The 20,197-nt window shown below is 38.7% G+C and overlaps 1 protein-coding gene across 1 annotated transcript in view; it reads left to right on the top strand.

The window, feature by feature from the left end:
* The first annotated feature begins 4,522 nt into the window (after positions 1 to 4,522).
* The window catches only part of DOK6 (docking protein 6), a 252,314-nt gene continuing 236,639 nt past the window's right edge, over positions 4,523 to 20,197 (top strand). Inside the window, exon 1 of the mRNA XM_062570068.1 lies at positions 4,523 to 4,611. Within this exon, the coding sequence (XP_062426052.1) occupies positions 4,546 to 4,611 (66 nt within the window). The 5' untranslated portion in view covers positions 4,523 to 4,545. The remainder of the gene's footprint in view (positions 4,612 to 20,197) is intronic.

Here is a 20,197-nt window from a genome sequence, read left to right as displayed (position 1 = left end):
CTATAAATCAGAAGATTTCTCTCTTTTTATTTGCCTTTCTGATTTAGGTCAGAAACAGCACAGTAAGATCTCAGTCAGATGCTTATCTGTCTGCCCTACGCTTGGGGGATAAAAGTAGAGGCATTGTGGGCCTGGATAGTACACCAATAACATATATGAATGCTGTTTTATGCAGCTTTGCTTTTTATGATGCCCATGCAAAAACAATAGTTCTCTATCTAGGTGATTTATACTTCATGCTAGTTCACAAAGGACTGGTTAGTATGTGAATTATGAGCTGAAGCAAAATAATCGTCTGAAGCCTAGCTGAAGGTAGGCTTCCAATGCATTAATAATACATTAATTAATGTAGCTTTCTTGCTATTGCCTATGCAAATTTCTTATTATCATAATAAAAATTACTGTTTACTTTAAATTGGAAACACCTTTAGGTCAGAACAGGTTTGTTATCAAATGTCTTGATTAAATACCAACCGTCTGTTTCTTGATAAACTTATAACCAGAAGAGCTTCTTTAGTCCCAGCTGGTATTTGGAATAAGAAGAAAAGGGAGAAACACAGCTTTCACTGCTAAAAGCAGAAAGAAGGAGGTCTCTGTTCCTCCTTCCCAGCTAGTGTAGTGAAAGTCCATCTTGGCTGGAAACCTCAAATGCAAGTTTTAACTGTCATTCTTCCTATCATTCATGAATTCATGGGGGACATATAAAGTCAGATTTAAAATACATACTGCCAAAAAAAATCATTAATTTTGTCAAGCAAGCACCAGTGGAGATCATTTCATCTAAATGAATTGCATTCTGACAGAGGTGAATGGCGATATATATTGTCTGTCCAAAAAAAGGATTAGATTTGATTGCACCTATGTTGGATAGGTTAGAAATTAACTTCTCTGCCTGAAATAATTAGTGACTTGATTACCTATTTAATCATTTCTCTTTCCAAATGATGGTCTCACAGTAATAGGAATATCAGAAATAATTTTTTATAGAATATATAAGTATTGGTTCATGGCCATATATTCTTCACAAGTAATCATACTATGTCTTTCCTGTTCCTTCATTTTGACTCTACTGAGTCTGTATATTTTGAGTTTCTGAGAACATTTACTTTCCTGAGATTTGTGAAGAAGAACAGGGTAAAGGCTCTGAAGTGACTTGGGAAGTCTGCTTCTTAAGTCATGATGTTCATAGCAAATACAATTTACTAAGGTGTTATGATGAGTTTCCCAATACTACTTTTGTGATGCAGTAAAAAAGTCGTTCAGCCGTTCTTGTGATTCAGAGTGGCCTTGCTATTCATTCGCACCACCAGCTGCCCATGGGACCCATATGCAAATACATATTTGATCATTCTGACTGGTGCTATCCAAGGCAACTGAAAATAAATACTAGCCTGATCATCATCTAAGCTCAGGCTGGCTACTTTGGACCATACAGAATGTAAGGTGAAAGAAGTTTTTACAAAAATTTATATAATGCAAAAAGTATTTTACATATAATTTGCATATTTCTTCTGTATTTTTTATCTTACACATGGTCGCCCTTTGGCCCTTATCTTTCATTACACATTAATGTAATTCATACGTGGATTCTAAAGTAAAATACAAGAACAGTAATAGATAATTGGGGAAAATCTGCTGAAAGTGACTAGTAGAGATCTGATTATCTCTACCATTAAAGCCATTTTCCATGTATATTATATGATAAAACAATATAGTGAAGAATAAATGGCTGATTAGGTTTAGGAATATATGACCTTGTTCAATTTCATTTTTAGGAAATTTTCAAAACACTAGTTCTGACAATAAAACATGCACTTTAGTGAGGTGATACAAATTATTATGTATTATTTCCCTTACCATAGACTGAAAAACTAAAAAATGCCTAGGAATGATGTATATTCTGAAACTGCTGCCCTTTTTGTGTGTTGTACAACTCAATCTTAAAAAAAAAGAAGAAGAAGAAAAAGTCATACCATTACGTCTACTTTGATGTAAGGACATAAACAATTTTTCTCAGATCCTATAAGAGAACTTCTGTGTAGATGAGAGGCAGGAAAAAAGTGGGCTGAGAAAGCTTGTGAAACCGGGTCTACAAACTTAACAATCATTCAGGGTTAATCTTTGAGAGAAATGTCTTTTTTTTTGTCAGTTAATTGAATGGGATTATGTACTTTACTGGTTGGCAATTGAAAGGAAATGTTCCTCTCCTTTCTGATCTTCCAAGAGCTTTCTGTACTTTAAACTACTGTTAGCCTCATTTGGAACAAAGCTTATGTTTAATATGTTGTAAGGTGTCTTGAAAGAATTCTCTTGTAGGCATATCCCATTTTTTCTCTTAAATCATACAATGTTCTGATTTGACCTATCATTGAAAGAAAAATTAAGGAAGAAGTCATATTCTGCCTAAAGCAAAAGTACAAACTTATAATACCTTTGGACATCTCACTAGAAATAGCTAGGAAGTCACAGCTGTACATGTGGTAAGTATTTCTCTCTATCCTTTTTTTCTGATTTTATCTTTTATGAACAACTGCATGATTATGTTTGTACTTGGATAGAAGTAATGCAGAGTCTTACTCCTAGCAGATGTTCCAAAATTCATTTCATCAGAAAATATGTTGCTAGAAAATAAAAGGAGAACTAAATTCTCTCCTCCCTTACCACTTACTGATTGACTGTGAGAAAAATTAAGGACAAAAAAAATAATTATAAGGGTTATTCTGATGAAAGAAAATTTTCTTGGCCTAGTTTCATAGCTTCACACTTGCTAGACTTGGATACAAAGCCAACAGCAGTCAATGAAAATGCAAGAGACTTTAGAATGTAATATTAAGATTCTGCTTTCTTTTTAGTGTAATTCTAAACCAAGATTATGATGAACTGGCAAAAATATTTTCACCACAGTTAGAAATATTTTAGAAATAAAGAAAAATCAAGATTTCTCCTGTATCCTCCATTTTCCCTGCACACTTACACAATGCTGCAAAGTTTTTCCTCAAAATTCCACCACCTAAGGAGTGTGATCAGTTTTCCAGATAACTACTTGCCTATTTTGTGCAAGATTGCTCTAGATGTAAGTTCACGAGAGTTTTACTAAGAAAGTCTATTTTTTTTCACAAGGTTAGACATTCAAAACCAACTAGGTTATATCAAACTTCATAAACCATACATTAAGAACATTGACTAAAGATTTTGAAAATCTGAAATAAATCTGAAAAACTTTCAAAAAGAGTGAAATGAGAGAATTATGCTTTCCCAGTACAGTAGCACAGAGGAGTTTACTGTGTGTTGCAAGTTCCTGATACATAAAACTTCAAGGCAATAGTGCACTTACAAAGAAGCACCATTGTGCCTTACAAAATTGTGCACTTACAAAAACTCTAAGGAAAGAGTTTTTGTGACTTTCATTAAGTTTATCATAAAAATCCAACTTTTTGCACTGAAAATGCTTCCGGATTGCATTTTTATGGGACACTACTAATGTGTGTAATACTAGTTTGCCCATCCTCTCTTCACAGTCCCACACATTTGTAGCTTTCTTGTCTAAAGCAGGTTAGACTGACCCTTGTCTGTCCCTATTTTGCACCTAACTAAAGCAAAGACAAGCAGATTCAAAGATGTTTTTGCCTGTTCTCTTCTAAATGTGATGTAGCATTCTTTCGAGAATCATTCTTCTGGCTAGATCCACCTCAAGAGGCAGGAAAATTAAAGACATGCTGAGGGTACCGCGTGCATGTGTGTGGCAAGTCATTTTGCACGTTCGAAAGGACTTGCACATTTTTTTTTTTTTGTTTGTTTGTTTTGTTTTGCTTTTGCACTTTCAACGTTTGTTGCAGCCAGTTAGCTTTTCTGACACCATGTTCCAATGTGTGGTAGCGGCAGCCCACGCGACTCCCCCAACAAGCGCAGAGGAGGACGCCCGTGCTCCTCCGGGCCGTGTTTTCAAGCGGATCCACGACGGAGCGGTGCCTGCCGCGGACGCAGCCACGGCAGCCCGGCGGCTTTCAGCACAGCGGCTCAAGCTGCCGAGCCCCGGCAGCCGCCTCGCCCGCGGCTCCGCGTAGCGCCGAGCCGGAGCGGCGCCGCCGCTGCCCCCGCCCGCCTTCGCGGCGGGGGGACCCGGGCAGACGACCCGCGCCCGCCGCCGCCCCGGGCCGCCACGGCGGCGGCTGCCGGGGGCGGCGCCCCGCTCCGCCCCGCCCGCCCGCTCCCGCCCCCCGGCCTGGGCGCGGGCAGCCGCGGAGGCGCCGCCGGGCGGCGCGGTGCCGGGCGGCGGGGATCGGCGGGAGAGCGCGGAGCTGCCGCCCCCCGGCGCGGGGCTGAGCGCGGCGCGGCGCGGGAGGAGCGCGCCAGTGGAGCGCAGCGCGGCCCCGGCCGCTGCCTGGATGCCAGAGGCGCCTCGGGAGCCGGCGGCCGGCGGCACCCGCGAGGGCCCGGGGGAGGAGGCGGAGGCGGCGGCGGCGGCGGAGGAGGAGGAGGAGGAGGAGGACAGCGACGACGACGACGACTCCGGGCGCGGAGGGGAGGAAGCAGACAGCGCTGGCCATGGCCTCCAACTTTAATGATATAGTCAAGCAGGGCTACGTGAAAATCCGCAGCAGGAAGCTGGGGGTGAGTGAGCTCCCTCTCCGCCAGCCCATGCGCGGGGTGGGCGGCAGCGCTGGCGGCAGCTCCGCCGCCTCGGCCGCGGGGGCGGCTGCGCCCGGCCGGGGCCGCCGGCGCGGGGCGCGGCGACCTGCTGCTGCTGCTGCCGCGACTTCGCTGCCTTCTGCGGGGGGCTTCGGGCGGGTGCTGGGGTGCGCTGCCGGTGCGCCCCGCAGGCAGCCGCTTTCTCCCCGGTGCCGCCCTCCGGGAAGGCGCCGCTTCCCGCTGCTTAGCGAGCGGCTCACCGGGCGCCCTCCGCGCCGCACCGCGCCGCGCCGCGCCGGGGCTACCGTCGCCGGGCAGCTTCGCCCCGTCGCTCGCCGCTGCCGGTGTCGGACCAGTCAGGGCGGCGCGGGGGTCCCCGCCGGGCGCCCCTTCCCCCATCTGCTCCTCTCCTCGCTGCCGCCGGCCGAGGCGTCAGTGGGGGAGGGAAGGGCAAAAACTTTGTGCAGAGATTCCTCCTCCCCCCCGACCCCCTCCCGTATGGGGGAAAGGGGTGTCTTCAAGCAGGGCAAGTGCTGACAGGCTTAGGGGCTCCACCGGGGCAGCCGGCCAGGCGCCGAGGGGAGCGGGCAGGCTGCCACCCGAGGAGGCGGGGAAGGGGAGCCCGCCGCGGGGCGAGGGGGGCTCCTGACGGCTCCGGGCCCCGAAGGGCCGTTTCTGAGGCTGAGCCCGCTCGGAACTAGGGGCAGCCGAGCAGGCTGGCCAGGCTGTGCCCACCGGGCTGCTCCGGTAAAGCCCTGCTGTCAGTCCAGTCCTCAGAGCTTTTCCCTCGTGGGGCGCAGTAAGCCTTGAAAAGGCAGAGGAGCCACAGCCAAGCGCTTGCAGCTGGGCTGGGGGTGGGGGGGGGGCAGGATTTCCTAAACTTCAGACTCTGTCGGGACTCATGTGCTTATTTTTTCTCATACCTCTTCTTGGTGCGTGGGGTAGAGAAGGTGCAGGAGAGCTGGAAGCCTGAAGGCCCTTGCTGGCTTGCAGGGCTGCTGATGGAGCCAATAGTCCTGAAAGATCAGGGTCCCCCAGGGCTGGGGGCTGGGAGGTGGGCTGGAGTTCGCTGCCCAGAAAAATCCTTGTTTTTCCTCTTTGAGCGCAGAAAATTGGAGGGTCCCTACTGACTCCCACCTGCAGGAAGGAGAACTGTCTCCCCCTGCTTCCCCCAAGCTCAACCAAGCAGGGGCTGTATGAAACCTGCGCTCCTCCAAGTCACACTGTGAGCTTATCACAGTGCAAATATTTACTTCCTCCTCCCGCAGATGCTTTGGCTGCAGATGCGGCGTGCATGGCGGTGGGAGACTAATCATAAATGACCTTTGGAGCACTTTGCTGCCTTGACAGGGATGTTAACTCCAAAAGAGCGCAGAAGAGTTTGGTCCGAATCCTTCGTAGTGCCTATTCCTTTAGCTGTGGCATGGCAAATGTTTGAGAGGGTGTAAATTCAAGGAGAATGGGTGCTCTTATGTATGATTTTGCAACCCGCAAGCAACTCCCTGAATCAGAGTCAAGCATTAGAAACTGCTTCTTCCGATAAACTAAGCCTTAGTTTGTTTCTGGCAGTCCTCCGTCTAACCTTTGCTCACCAGTTTTTCCCAGCTCAGCAGTGTTACTAGATGGGCCCAGTACACAGCAGTGGGATGATGGTTGTATCATGTCACCTTGATGTTGCTAGCTGGAGACAGAGTTAATGTTTTGAATTGCAGATCTAGGTTTGAAAGTACCAGTGAGAGCTGTGACTGTGAAATCATGTTTATGTGTATTTACATATATGTGAATATATGTATGTATACATATGTGTAATGTATATGCAACAAATGTACAGTTCATGTTACAGTAATCTTGGATGATACTTGCTGACTCCTAAAAATGAAATAATGAAGACAGTCATATTTCATTATGGCATATCTAGTGTACTTTGGATATATTGTTTCAAAGACTTTTTTGGGGGGGTACTGGTAACATTAGTATACTTTTTGGAGTGGATATTATTCATGGTCGGAACAATAATAGTACTTTTGCACTAAGGAGAAGTAAAACAGTTCCTACGGTGTCTATGGGGAATTTTTTATTAAAAAGAGGTGTGTGTGGGGGGATAACAGTTCAGACTATACAGCCTCAGGCAGGTGGTAGTATAAGCTTAAATATGACGTGGGGACGCACATCTGAATAAATCTGTTAAGTACAATGTAAAGTGGATTATACTTTATAGAAAATAGCATCAAAATTCAAATGAGATGTGATGGTTGAAAGGTATGAATGTGTGTGTATATATGCATAGCTAATTGGATTCTGGTGACTGGATTTCCAAATTAATGCAATTTTTATTCACCAAGTGAAACATTAGGGGTTTGTATTTTATTTTCTCCTTATATCTATCTCCAAGTCCAAACCTTAATGAATTGCACTTGAGCTGTCATAATGTAGGTGAGTGCATCAACTTTCAGGGATATAAATATCTGTTAGCAAATCAGTGTTTTTAACCTCCAAAAAATACGGAAAGGGGAAGGGAGATATGGATTCTAGAAAGTAAGGTTGCGATAACTTTGAAATATGCGAATAGAATTGTATCTCTTGCTGATTAGGTTTCATTCTTCCTATACATTGGAAATTATTATTATTTTGTATCAGAATAGTCTACATTCTATGAATACTTCGCTGTCTCCTGAAAAGTAGATTAGCACTTGGAGAGCTTAGGTGACTAATGCCAATTTTAGTGCTAGACTTGGACAATAAAACTAATTCTAACCTTTAGGCTGGTAGCCAACTCATTACAGAAATTCTTCCAGTGCTTCTTTTATTCAGTCTTGTTTTGCGACTGAAGGAGCCTTGGCTGGGAATCAAACTGAAGATACTTTGACATAGTGCAACCTGTGAAGTTTCAGTCTCATGTTCAACTGGGTGACATAATACTGTAGTGCAAATGCGGACAGTGTATTTTATATTTTAAAATACAACCTTTGACTTGGAGTGAACTTTCTCATAGAATTTAGTTTTTGAAAACCTGAGCCATAAGTTGTCTTATTGATTTTGTACTTTGTGAAACAGAAACTCTTTATGGATGTTCCCCCCCCTCAAAGATGTCACATGTTTACCTCTGACTTACTAGAGCTGTACCATGTTTCAAGTACTTGTTAGCTTGCCTACGTACGCCTCACATAAATGCAAATTAGATTTGTACTATGAGCAAGTGTTTCCTTCAGTCATCAACAGTGGACAAACGTGCTTTTGAACTGGTTGTTTTACAAAAATACTCTTTTTCTCCTACCTAAAATTTAGAAGGGAGATATGTTGTTCCTGAACAGTCAAGACTTCAAGCAATTTAAATAAATAATTTGGTTCAGAAAAGCTTGTCTGAAGTCAAAGACAGAGTCTCAGCCTTGAGAGGCTGAGACCTGACAAGAAATACTGTGAGAATTTGTTCTTACTTTTTGTTTAATAATACAGTGATCGTTGAGATTTTTTTCCGTAACTTTTCACCTTTTTCCCAGAATCATCAAATGGATTTATGCATTCTTTAGCTTCCTCTAATGTAGAGTTGGATACTCTGCTCGCCAGAAAGGCATTACCTGCCTCTCTGTTTTTGTCATGATCTGTCACCTGCCTCCTCTGGGAATATAGCGCTATCTGCCACGGAGGTGTCAGGCTGTGAAAGAAACTTATCCAAGTTAGACCACCTAGACTGTCACCTCTACTTTTGTTAAACGTGGGCTGTAAATAAAACACATCTACAATTCATTGAAGTCTGAAATACACTAAAGCCTGTGTAGTAAAGTATCGCACATATATATATTACATCTCCATATAGGTGTCACAAGTATCCTGGAAACTTAGAAACTCTGGTCAGTGAGGATAACAACTGTAATTAAAACATCTTTTCCTCAGATCTAGTTTCCCTGTAGCCTAAATATGCCTTTCTTTTCAGCTCTCTGGCATTCCTGCGCTGTTTGATATTTTGCTTTTCTCTAATACTACATAAAGGAAATACCTCATTCTTGCAGCTATTACATTTGACCTGTGTGACCCTCTTTTGAAATAAATTTGATTGTAATGTGGTGTGCTGTTCAGATCAGAATAGGTCATTTGTGTAGTGTGGAATAGGACTGTGCTGCCTTTGTTCTTTCAGAATCTTTCATACTTTGGTTACATTAAAATTCATATGACACAATTTTTTCCTGCGCTGGCTGAGCTCGTAGGCTGCAACTTTCTTGTAGCAGATTGGAATCCCTTTGTTGCCTCCTGATAAACGAAGCTGCAAAGCTTTCATGCGTTGTTGAAGCAGTGTGCCTTAGGAGAAAAAACAATTGGATGTCGCGTTAAGAGGTCTAATTAAAAACGAGCGTTTTGTCACTTCGGTAGTCCTGTTTTGACCCATTTCAACCTTCAGAACCGTAATCTTTTTGTTTGTTTGTTTTCATCTTCTTTTTGGCACACCTTGGCCGCAGAACAAAGGAGTTCTATCTAGTGGAAATTTTCACTGAGTTTGTGAATAAATACTGTTTTTTATGTGTTTCCACACAGTGAGTAGAATTATTTCCTGAGTGGTTCAGCTTATATTCTAATACAGCTATCCAAAGAGAAAATTGTGCCTGCCAGTCAGCCTTGATTGAGTAATAAATATCAGGTTGCTGTTAGTCACCAAATGAAAAGTTTTACCACGTAAAACTCCCTATTTTTAACCACACTTTAAAATCATTACAGGTAGCTGTTATGGAAATGAACATAGCATTTCTCTTTCTGGTGGTAATGCTGATTGACTGAAGACAGGGTTAGCGGTGTTCTGGACATGAACCCCTGTACTGGAGCTTAGTTCCTCTGGAAATTGTGCAGCATGTGTCTTACAATATTCTAATGTTTAAGTTATATATATATGTGTGTGTGTGTATGTGTGTATATGTATGTATATGTATATATACTTGGGGTGAAGAAACAGAAAGGATCCACAAAAAGTCCTGATCTTAAGATTGTATTGATTGATGATGGTGGCTTTACAAGTAGATCATGATGAATACAGAAGGCAGAGTAAAGGTTGTTTTGTTTCTTGCGAGTTTTCGTAGCATATTCTAAAAACAAACAGATAAATGAGAAAGCCTAAGCAAATGCTGCACCCTGGAATGGATTTCCTTCCATGGATTATTTTATATTAGTAGCTGTGACAAAGATAAATTTTTGAGTATCTTCTCAGACTGTTTGAAAGCATTGGAAACGGCATTATAATTGCATCCTAATGTATGAACTAAATTCTGAATTATGTTTCAGAGTATAAAAGTAATTCAAATGCATCTTTAAAATATAATTTCTATTTATTATGAATTTATTTGAATTTTTAATAAAGCTTTAAATCCACAGGATTTCGATGCAAGATTCCTTCAGTGTGAAGGAGTTCCTTTTTCATGCTAGTTCTAGACAACCTGAGATATGAGGAAAAAAGGATTTCATTCCGTTAAAAAAGCTGGTCACATTTACTATTTAATACTGACAGCATCATTTTGAATACCAATAATTACTACTCTCAGTTCCTTTTCTTGCTACAGTTACATGAATAGATATGCAAAATTAAATAGAAAATATATGGATTTCCAATTTGATCATTATGCAAAGAGCAGTCATTTTGAGCTTTTGGATCAGTTGACTAAGCATATTGTGTGGAAAATTGAAAAAAAATATTTTGCAGCTATTGCAAAGAAGAAAAAAGTCCAACCATTTTTTATATTGTTGTATTAGGCACTTTTGAGGTGGTGTATTTTCCAATTTTCTTCTTTATGTGCTTTTTTACTTTTTAAGTCTCAAGTGGTCTGACAGCCAAAGGACTATTAATTTTGTAATGGATGGTACTTATTTGAAGTGACAAATAGTTTTTCTCTTGCTGACTGCATATTACTTCCATGTTATCTACAGATTATAGATGCTTCTATTTTTACTCTTATGTGTAATATCATTAGCCTCCATGAGATTGTACCTTAGCTATATGTAGATTACATGAAGGAGGGTTTATAGACATGACCATTTTACCTTGCATATTTTGAAATGATAAGACTATATCTAGAATTTGTTTGTATCTCCTGTGAGATGATGGCCTTTTGGTTCTTTGTTTAGCAGTCTGTTGTTTTTCCGTACTGGGGCACTTAAGACCTGATCAAAAGACCCTGAAGTCAGTTTAAAGAATCCCATTAACTTCAGTGGCTTTGGCTCAGAATCCAAGAGGGATCGTTAGCTAGATGCATAGAACATGAATTTTCTTGTTGTAAAATGCCCTTCAAATCCTACTCAAAGGAGTTGTCCTTTCTCATATTGGTAATTATGGAAGGATCATTCTCTATGAATCTTTGAAATACATGCAGAATTATTCATGTCATTTCAGTAGCGAGATTTCTTCTAGTTTTTGAGGAAATATCTTGTTTCAAATCATTCATTCAGATTTTTGCAAGCAGTGCAAAATGCTTTCTAGCTGTTGCCTGGCAACAACATATTCATGCAACAGCATATGTGAGACAGTTGTTAGTTATACATGTGTGTGTGTGGAAAAAAAAAATATATATATGTGTGTATATATATATATATATAAAACATATTTTAGACATTAATGGGAATTTTTTAAAAAGCACTTTATAAAATGCTCTTATAGCTTAGAGATAAATAAAGATTTTGTGGGTATATTACCCATGAAAGTTTCTCTTTTATTCTAGGCTGTGTAAAAGATCAGCTAGATGGACCATGTTTCACAAAAATACTTGTATGTAGTCATAGTAAGTAATGTAAAGTATTCTTCCTGTTGAAGGTAGAAAATATTATATTCCTACTTATGGATGCTGTTTATATACCTCATAGTTCCTTAAATTGATAATGTATTCATGAACCAAAATCTGGGTACTTTACACTGTAGCCTCTCAAGTATGTAAAATGACAGTTGTAAATGTCGTGATGCATTTTAGGTTTTTAATCAATTCAATTTGTAATACAATTTGAAGATTCAGAAGGATATTAGTGTCTTATTTTAGTTATAAATGTTTTGTTGCAAACTTTTTTCATGTAAAATAAACAGTTCTGATCCAAATAAAATGAAATATCTGTGATAATGTCGACAAAGATAAAAAAAAAAGTCTTAATTTTCATGTGGAGAGAGTTTGTACCTTATGCGGCAAACTTGCAAACTTAAAAAGAAAAGCTGAGGGAAAGTAAGGTTTGCTGTAACTGTATCATAGCACTTTCTTATTGTATAAAGAATTTCTTTATATGTGCAAGCTTTTAGTGTTCAGAATAACTAACCATGCATCATACCTGCGAATAAAATTTATATGAGGGCAACTAGTAAACCCCTTGTAGAACTGGAAACCTAGTGCAAGTCAAGAGATTTCCAAGTCTTGAGATTGTCAACTGATACAAGAACTGAATCTACTGACTTCAGGAGTGAAGACTTTTTGATTAGGATAGACAGAGCCTTGAAAAGTTGAGAATAAAACTCTGGAGCGTTCTAAAGATGAATATTAATACTGAATTATACTTAGAAATTATCAAAAACAGTTGATCTGTAAAGTACTGATGAAACACACTTTTCAGTGATGCCCTCCATACTTTGCAGCATTTTAGCAATTGTAATGTTTAAAATGTGTCTTTGCCACTGTCCTGAGAGATTACAAGCCTGTCCAAGATGGACCTCAGAGGACTTAGCCTTCACTCCAGATGCATAGCAATTAGGATGATAATTGATGAAAGTGTGTAAATCTTTTAAAGACTGCTCTGTTCTTTAGCTGCCTAGCTGCCCCTCATGATCTCCAACTTACCTAAACTAAACTTTGGAAAGTCTGTATTCATTAATGTGTCAGTCTGGTATTGGAAACACATTGCATTGACTAGATCTGAGGGGAGGAAGAAAAAAAGTCATACACCATCTTCCTGCTGGAAGAGTGGCTCTTCAGCTTGTGTTTTCTTCACTTGCTTGTTGTAAAAAGAATTAATAGCAGAGAGATTTCATATCAGATTTTTTTTGCACTACTGTATACCCAAAGTAGAACCCTTTTTGAGCAAGAAGCTCATAATACTGCTAATACTTCCTGTTTTTTGCGTTTGGAATTTTTTTTAGACAATGCTTTATTGAGGTTCTTTGCCCTCAGAGCAAACTCATAAACTCATATATTCTCTTTTCTCATGCAAACATTTCCTCTTCTGAGAAAGAGAAAAGTATATATGAAGTAATTCAAAATAATAATAAAAAAAGGTTTATCTTAAAGAACAGCCATAACTTTTTGTTTTGTTTGTGTAATACCTAGAACAAGGAGACCACATTCATGGTTGTCCTTTAGGTACTGTTGTGATAAATATAATTCATTATCATTGCTGTTATTTATTTGTTGAATTTTGGTTATCTGACTGTAGTTTTAGAAATGCAGTCTTTGATAAAGGGTTTACTTCATAAAGTAAATGTATTATCTAGTTCAAATATGATGAGAGAACATGAAAAAATAGAAGATGTGTGACTTCACTAAGACAGAGGAAAATATTCCATTTGAACTGAAGTTGATATACTAAATTATTAATCACTAGATTAGTATGATAATAATAAGCTGCTTTGAAATGAAATGGCCTTGCTGATGAAAGCAGTTCTTGTTGATGCTGTTGGAATAATAATCCTTTCTCTGAACAATAATTATTTTTCTTCTGGAAACTGCACTTTAAAATGTTTCTAGGAATAATTCTGTAAGATGAAAAAAGTTTCCATATGAAAACAGAAAAAGAACAGTGTTTTTTTTTTTTTTTTTTTTTTTTTTGGGGGGGGGGGATAACTAAAGCAAACTAATTATTCAGCACATGGTTCTTTGAGTTGATGAACACATTCAGTGCTCTCTGCTTTCACAGCAGACATTGAAGGTCCTTAGCTTCTCATATGATATAATATATAATGAATATAATTTTCTTCATTGATCAAGCCAGACATTATGCTACATTAATCATATCATGTACTATATTGTATTAGTGATTTTTAAAAAGACTTTCAAGTTGCATGGTGTTTACCTGCTGTCTGAGAGAGTTTACGACTCTTTACCGGCGATGGTTTAAGTTTCGTATCATAAATGTGTCCTCTTCTGCTTATCAAAGAGGTATCTGAGTGATTAGTATAGATCACAGTATCAAAGAGATATCTGCTCGGTTATTATTATTTGCAAAATTAGAACTGTGTGAACTCCATGTGTATATATTGTTACTGACAACACTAAAAAGAATGAGACTTAAGAGATATAACGAAAAAACAAAGAATTTTTTAGTGAAGAGAAATATAATGCTGCTTTTTGTGTTTCAGTAGAAAAATATATGTATGTATACGTATTCATATATATGTGTGTATATACACACATATATAAAAGAAGAGCAGCACTTTGACAATATAGCCACAAGAGTGGTTTTTCTTAATTGTAACAAGAAAAGTAGTAAAATAAAAGATATTTTACTGACTTTTCTGTAGCCCTTACATCCTAAGCTGTAGTAAGGTTTTAAGAGTTTATTATACTAATATAAAACAGCCTTTTTCTAGAGTACCAGAATTTTTGTGCTTAACTTCTTAGACTGTATGTGACAGGAGTTAACTTCTAGTCTTTTTCAGATATGTAATTTGTAATCTTGAGCACTTTGATTCACTCCAGCCTTATTTTCAATTATAGTAAGGCCATTGTATACTACATAAATTAAATTTAAAGCTACATTAAGACCCTCATACTGCCAGCATAGTGAAGAATGCTTTCAGTATAAATGGAAACAGGTTTCGTAAGCTTAAGCTTTCTATCTATAAAATGAGTATGAGATCCTTTCTTGCTTCACTTTCTCATTTTGTGTGCTTAAAATGTAAACACTTGTTAAGGCTCTTATTTTAGGTAAGTAGATTGGCTATCATAGATCATGGATAAGACCGTTGTTATGTATTACTGCACTATAGATAACAACATTGAAATAAATCAAAGTCTTTTTTATAGTTTGAGTCTATTTTAATTTATATGAAGATAGTTACTTTCACTATGTTCTCAAACTTTTTTTTGGTTTGAAAATATTTTTCATTCTTTAAAATATCTCTTTTTAAAGTTAGAGCTTTTTATCAGGTGTCTGAATTACTTTAATTTTTTTATATAGAAATAAAGTAAATCTTTGTTTTCAGATCTCGATGATACAAGTTTGTCTTACCAGTTTCTATCTTAGAAACAAGTATCTCTAACAGCAAAGCAAGGCAGGAATAGCAAGGCAAAGCTGATAGGTTTGACAGGACTTCTGTCTCTTTTTGTTTAGTTGAGGCAAATAAAGGGACATGATTGTAGCACAAAACCTAAAGTCCTGAATGGTTTCATTTTTAAAAGGAGATATTGTTGAAAAAATGTTAAAGGTGCATCACATCTTATTCATATCTTATTCACATTTTAACTGACAGGACAAATCTGAAAGCTGAATATGGCCCATAATGCAGTTTTATAGCCCTTCAGGTTATTAGGCCACAGTGAAGGGTGTGAAGGTGTGACCCCAGAGATACAGAGATTAGGGATATTTGTCAAAAGTATGTCATACAATGCAACAGCCTCATTAAAAGGGTGGTTAATGATGATGCTGCAACATCTTTGCGCTTTGCTTACCGTATTTTGAGAAGACATCAGAATTTTCTCCCCTGCAAATTTTATAGATGGTGTGTTTTTTTCCACAAAACAGGTTTAAAACACAGCTTTTGTGAAGCTTTCTATTGAGTAACATTAATATGTAGCCTTAAGTTGTGTGTTTCGCCCATGAATATCTGACGTTGTCTCCGGAAGCAAGTATTAGTATGGTCCTGTAGAGGTCTGTGGGACTCCACACAAGTTGTGGGAATCGGTTCAGTCCACTTGCAGAATGTAGAGATACCGAAATGCTTTGCCTCTTGAGGACACCTGCCTATACAATGTGCGCAATACAAAAGCACTACAGAACTGCTTAGTGAAAAGAGATACATAAGAGGTTTAGAAAAAGTAGTTAATCAAGTTATGTTTCTTTCCAGAACAATAATGCCAACAGGAACATATCCGAAAGAAATATTGTAGCAGCTACTATTGTCAGGTTACTGGTTTGCCTTCAATCAAACAAGATCTTTTTCTGCAGCCATTGAAATCACTGGAAGAGTTGTATTCTGTTCATTAGCACTTAGCTCAGAGCAAAATGTTGAAAGGATATGAGGTATCCTTTACTAGAAATATGCATATTAGTTGAATGTAGTCTTAAGCTTACGCAGTGTCAACAGACTTGGATAGTTTTAAGTTTAATGAAACCCAATTTCTTCATCTTGTTGCAATTTTCCAGTCATTAATGAACCTTATTTTTTTCTTAATAATGGCAATTCCAGTTTAAACTCATCTCAAAGCAGAGTTGGAGAAGAAAAAATATTAAAAATAGGTAAGTAGAATACTTTTTGTTGTTATTGTAATGCAGACATCTTGATGAACTAGATCAGCTGTTTCCAGAATATATAATTGTTCCTTTTATTAGTGCTCTCAATTCTGTGCAGGTGCACTTTTCATTGCATCTAGCAAATAGTAAGATCAAACATTTTGGCATGAAAAACTGTGCAACAGGCAAAAAAAATTCTCAGCAGTAAATCTGCATTTACATGTAAATTTTAATTAATGTGAATTAGTGAAATTGAGATTTTCAAAAAGAGTTAAAATTTCTAAGATATAACGTCATGAATTGGAACAAACTCTCCAGTAACAGTTATTCCTATTAATGATGTGAGATATTTATATTTAATATTTAGATTTAAATTTATAAAAAGATAAATATTAAAAGTATAGCAGAAAGAATAGGGAACAATGGAAAGAAAGCTGACTGCTCTATTCTGGTTTCAGTGCATAAAACCAGGAATTGAATTATTTTTGCGGTTTTGGCATTCTTAGTTTAGCAGAAGTCTTGCAATTTCTAACATTGAATAGAAGCAGTAATAGAAAAGCTCTATTTCTAGAATAAAGGCATGATATAGGACTTGCCAGTAGGATCCAGAGGCCAAACACGATGCTGCTAGGTCACTGCCGTTTCTGAAAATCTGGGCTATTTTGGAGAATTAGCTGGGAGCACGTGTGGAGAGTCATTAGAGGTGAATGTTTTCCTGCGCTTCCTCATGGTTTGGGATGGGGGAAGACAATACTTACAGGTCAGGAGAGTGAGCCGTAGCTAATGATAACAGCATGGGAGCCCATGGAGAGCTTTAGTTAAGCCATGAGAAGTAGCTGTGTGAAAGCAGCAGCCCTGCAATGAGACATAGAGGGGAACCTGTGGAGGAGCAGCCCAGGAACTAAAGGAATTAGAGGTAGATGAGATTATGGGCAACACAAGGAAAATTTATGCTGGTGGGTCTGGTATTGGGATTTTCTGAACTACAGAAGAAGATAGTTAGCAAAAAAGTAAATATATATATTTTGTAGACTTCAAAGCACAATCATACTAAAAAGTACTTTATTTCCTAAGAGAACCCAGGAGTTAAGTACATTTGCAAATGTTTTTAGAAGAGTATTTTCCAGAACTCCTTTTTTTTTTTTTTTTTTTTTTTTTTTTAACATCAAAAGTCTTTAACTGTAATTCTACCTTCCTCCCCCCAACTCCCCAACAAACCAGTAGTTTCTGCTGTGTTTCTCTGCAATACTATTGTGACTTACAGTCATTTCTCCCAAAAAGAAAAATTCCAGATAAATTTATCTTCCACTATGATCTGAAAAAAGGGAGTTAAAAACTGTAGTGAGGTGGCATCTCTTCAGAATGAGTATTGCTTCAGAACTTGTTTCCTCTTTTTATTTTCCTGTATTACCTGAAACTTTTCATAGACCAGACTGCAGGTAAATAGTTGATTGTATGTTAGCAAAGCTGACGCTTTTCCATTCTGTAATCTAGAAATTACTAGAAAGAGTAAATACCTGTTCTTGTTCAAGTAGATACTCTTTCTAATATGCTTAATCAGTTTGCTTGGGCTAATTAAAGAGGATTAAGCTATTGGGCAAAATATTTCCATGTCAGTGGAAAGACATATGAAGAAATACTTTGGTATGTGAGAGGATTTTTAGTCTAGGAGAATGTAAAAAGATGTAAATGATGCTGGTTCTCATTGTGCTGAGCTAACCAAGAATACTGCAGCAGCTGCTCTCTCGGTGATGTTCTCGGCTGAGCCAAATGGATGATAAATGAGCTAAGTTAAATTGAGGGATTTGAAATGGGGAATGTTACTCCTTACCCTTTGAAGCCCACTTTACAGAACTATCAAAGCGAAGCATAGCTGCCTACATATCTCGTAGGATGGTCGTGACTAAAATGGCAAAAGTGGAAGAAACTGAACAGACGACAAATGATTATTGGGAGATTATTAATATTTCTATATCACTATTTGTTTGGTAATTGTAATGTGTATAAATACCTGAAGTGAGGGTGTCAAGGGGACAGGGAAAAACTCTTTTCAGTTGTAGCGTGTGACAGGAGCAGAGGCAATGGGCAGAAATTGAAGCACAGGAAGTTCCGCCTGACCGTGAGGGGGAATTTCTTCCCTGTGAGAGTGACGGAGCACTGGACCAGGTTGCCCGGGGAGGTTGTGGAGTCTCCTTCTCCAGAGATCTTCAAGGCCCGCCTGGATGCAACCCTGTCTAAACTGCTCTAGGTGACCCTGCTTGAGCAGGAAGGTTGGACTAGATGATCTCCAGACGTCCCTTCCAACCTCAACCATTCTGTGATTCTGTGATTCTAAGTCAGGCCTGCCATGAAATTACATACAAATTCAGAAGAAAGGCTTCTGGTTTAAAAAAAAAAAAAAAAAAAAAGCCAAATCTGCGCTCAATTTTTGTAGATCTCTGAACATATATGTTTGCAGGTTTTATAAGCCAGCTACAGGGCTTATCTGTAGCTTTGAAAATTTTGACCATGTTTAATTCACTCCTTCATTGTGGTTTCATTCATTCACTCCTGTGGTGCTGTGATTTCATCTAGAAAAGTTGTATAAGTATTAAAAACTAAGCTGAACTGTACCTCAATTTCAGAATTCTTCTAGGTAGATAGATAACTTTTAGCAAATTTACTAAATGGGCTTTGTTATGGTTTTAGGTTACAGCTTGTCTTCAGAATCCAGAGGGTTAAAAAAACTTTCATTTTTGAAATGAAGAATTGAAATGCTGATGTGATACTGTGTCCTCAGGAGCAGATGCCTTAGGCAGAGGCCTTTAATCCCTGTGCCCTAGTTACAGCAATTAAAGTTCATGAAATATACATTTTGTTACATATGCATCCTGGCTTCTCTTTCTTCTTTTTTAAAATCAGTCTGAAATATTAATGATCACATAAAATGCATTTTATTATATGAATTGCTGCTAATATTGCATTCTAGTTATCTTGATAGATGCAGTGAATGACATTTTCTAACATTTAGACTTGTATGGGTATTCTCTTGTTGAAGTAAATCTGTCCTTTCATAATACGATTTTTTGTAGGTCTACTTCTTTATCTGCATTTAAGGAAAAAAGGTGCTGAAGATATTCAGCACTTTAGAAGACCACACTTATAATTATTCATCATTTTTACTGAAGCAGTACGAATTAATCATCTCCGACTATGTGGGAGAGAAAAGAAATGCTTCACAAAGTGGGGATCCCTGCCTGAGAGAGCTTATGCTCCAGCACTGGAAACATCAACATGAGGTTTCTGAAGGAGCACTTTATTTTTCACTGGGAGACTTATCTCCATTTAAAATTAGCAGGCTGTTCTGCCTCATGTAAATATATTTCTAAAGCTTGTCTAACATCTCCTCCTCCCTCAAATCGATGAAGAACCAGTCACCAGTGAGATGACACTGAATGGAGTCACTATCTTTGTACTGTACAGTGTTTTGCTGGGCTCAGGGAAAACCCTGATAGGGAAGGGGGCTACAAACATAGAGGGGAAAAAACAGTTTGTATTAGATATTTCAAAATGGAAGCCTGTAAGAGAGGTACTGTTTGTTTAGCAACAGGTATAGCAGTATGTAGGTTGCACTTTGCATATATAAACAGAAGCTGCTTTGTAATTTGTACAAAAGCTCCCACATGAAAAATTCACAGCCTGAAACACATGTCCTTGTGGGTTTTTTGTTTTGTTTTGTTTTTCTTTTTTTTTCTAAGGCAAAAGCATATGTCACTATAAAACAACTATATCTACTTTAATATGGCCGGAGAAGAGCACTTAGCTGCTCCACTGTAAAAAGAATGAGTTAATAAAGCTGAGACACAGTCTGTCTCTGCTGCAGCTCTTGGCACACAGCAGCTCTAATTGGTTGAAGCTATTGAGGCCTTAATTGCTGATTTTACAGTACTGCCATGTTTACTGATAAGGTTTAATGCAAGCTAAAATTTGTTATCTAGAAAGAAACCGTATCGCTTACACTAAGAGTGTGAAGGCAAATGGCAGACATTTCTGTAATACCACATGATGAGGAAGTATTTCATCATATAGCGTTGTTAAATTCCCTGCTTCAGGCTAGTGAAGCGCCTTGCTTTGAGCAGAAGACCACAAACGACGTTTGAGTTTTAAGTTATTCAGCCATTACTGAAATAAGACG

This window comes from Rhea pennata, chromosome 2, assembly GCF_028389875.1.
Source record: "Rhea pennata isolate bPtePen1 chromosome 2, bPtePen1.pri, whole genome shotgun sequence".
NCBI classification, from domain to species: domain Eukaryota; kingdom Metazoa; phylum Chordata; class Aves; order Rheiformes; family Rheidae; genus Rhea; species Rhea pennata.
This window is presented reverse-complemented; position numbering and strand designations above follow the sequence as displayed.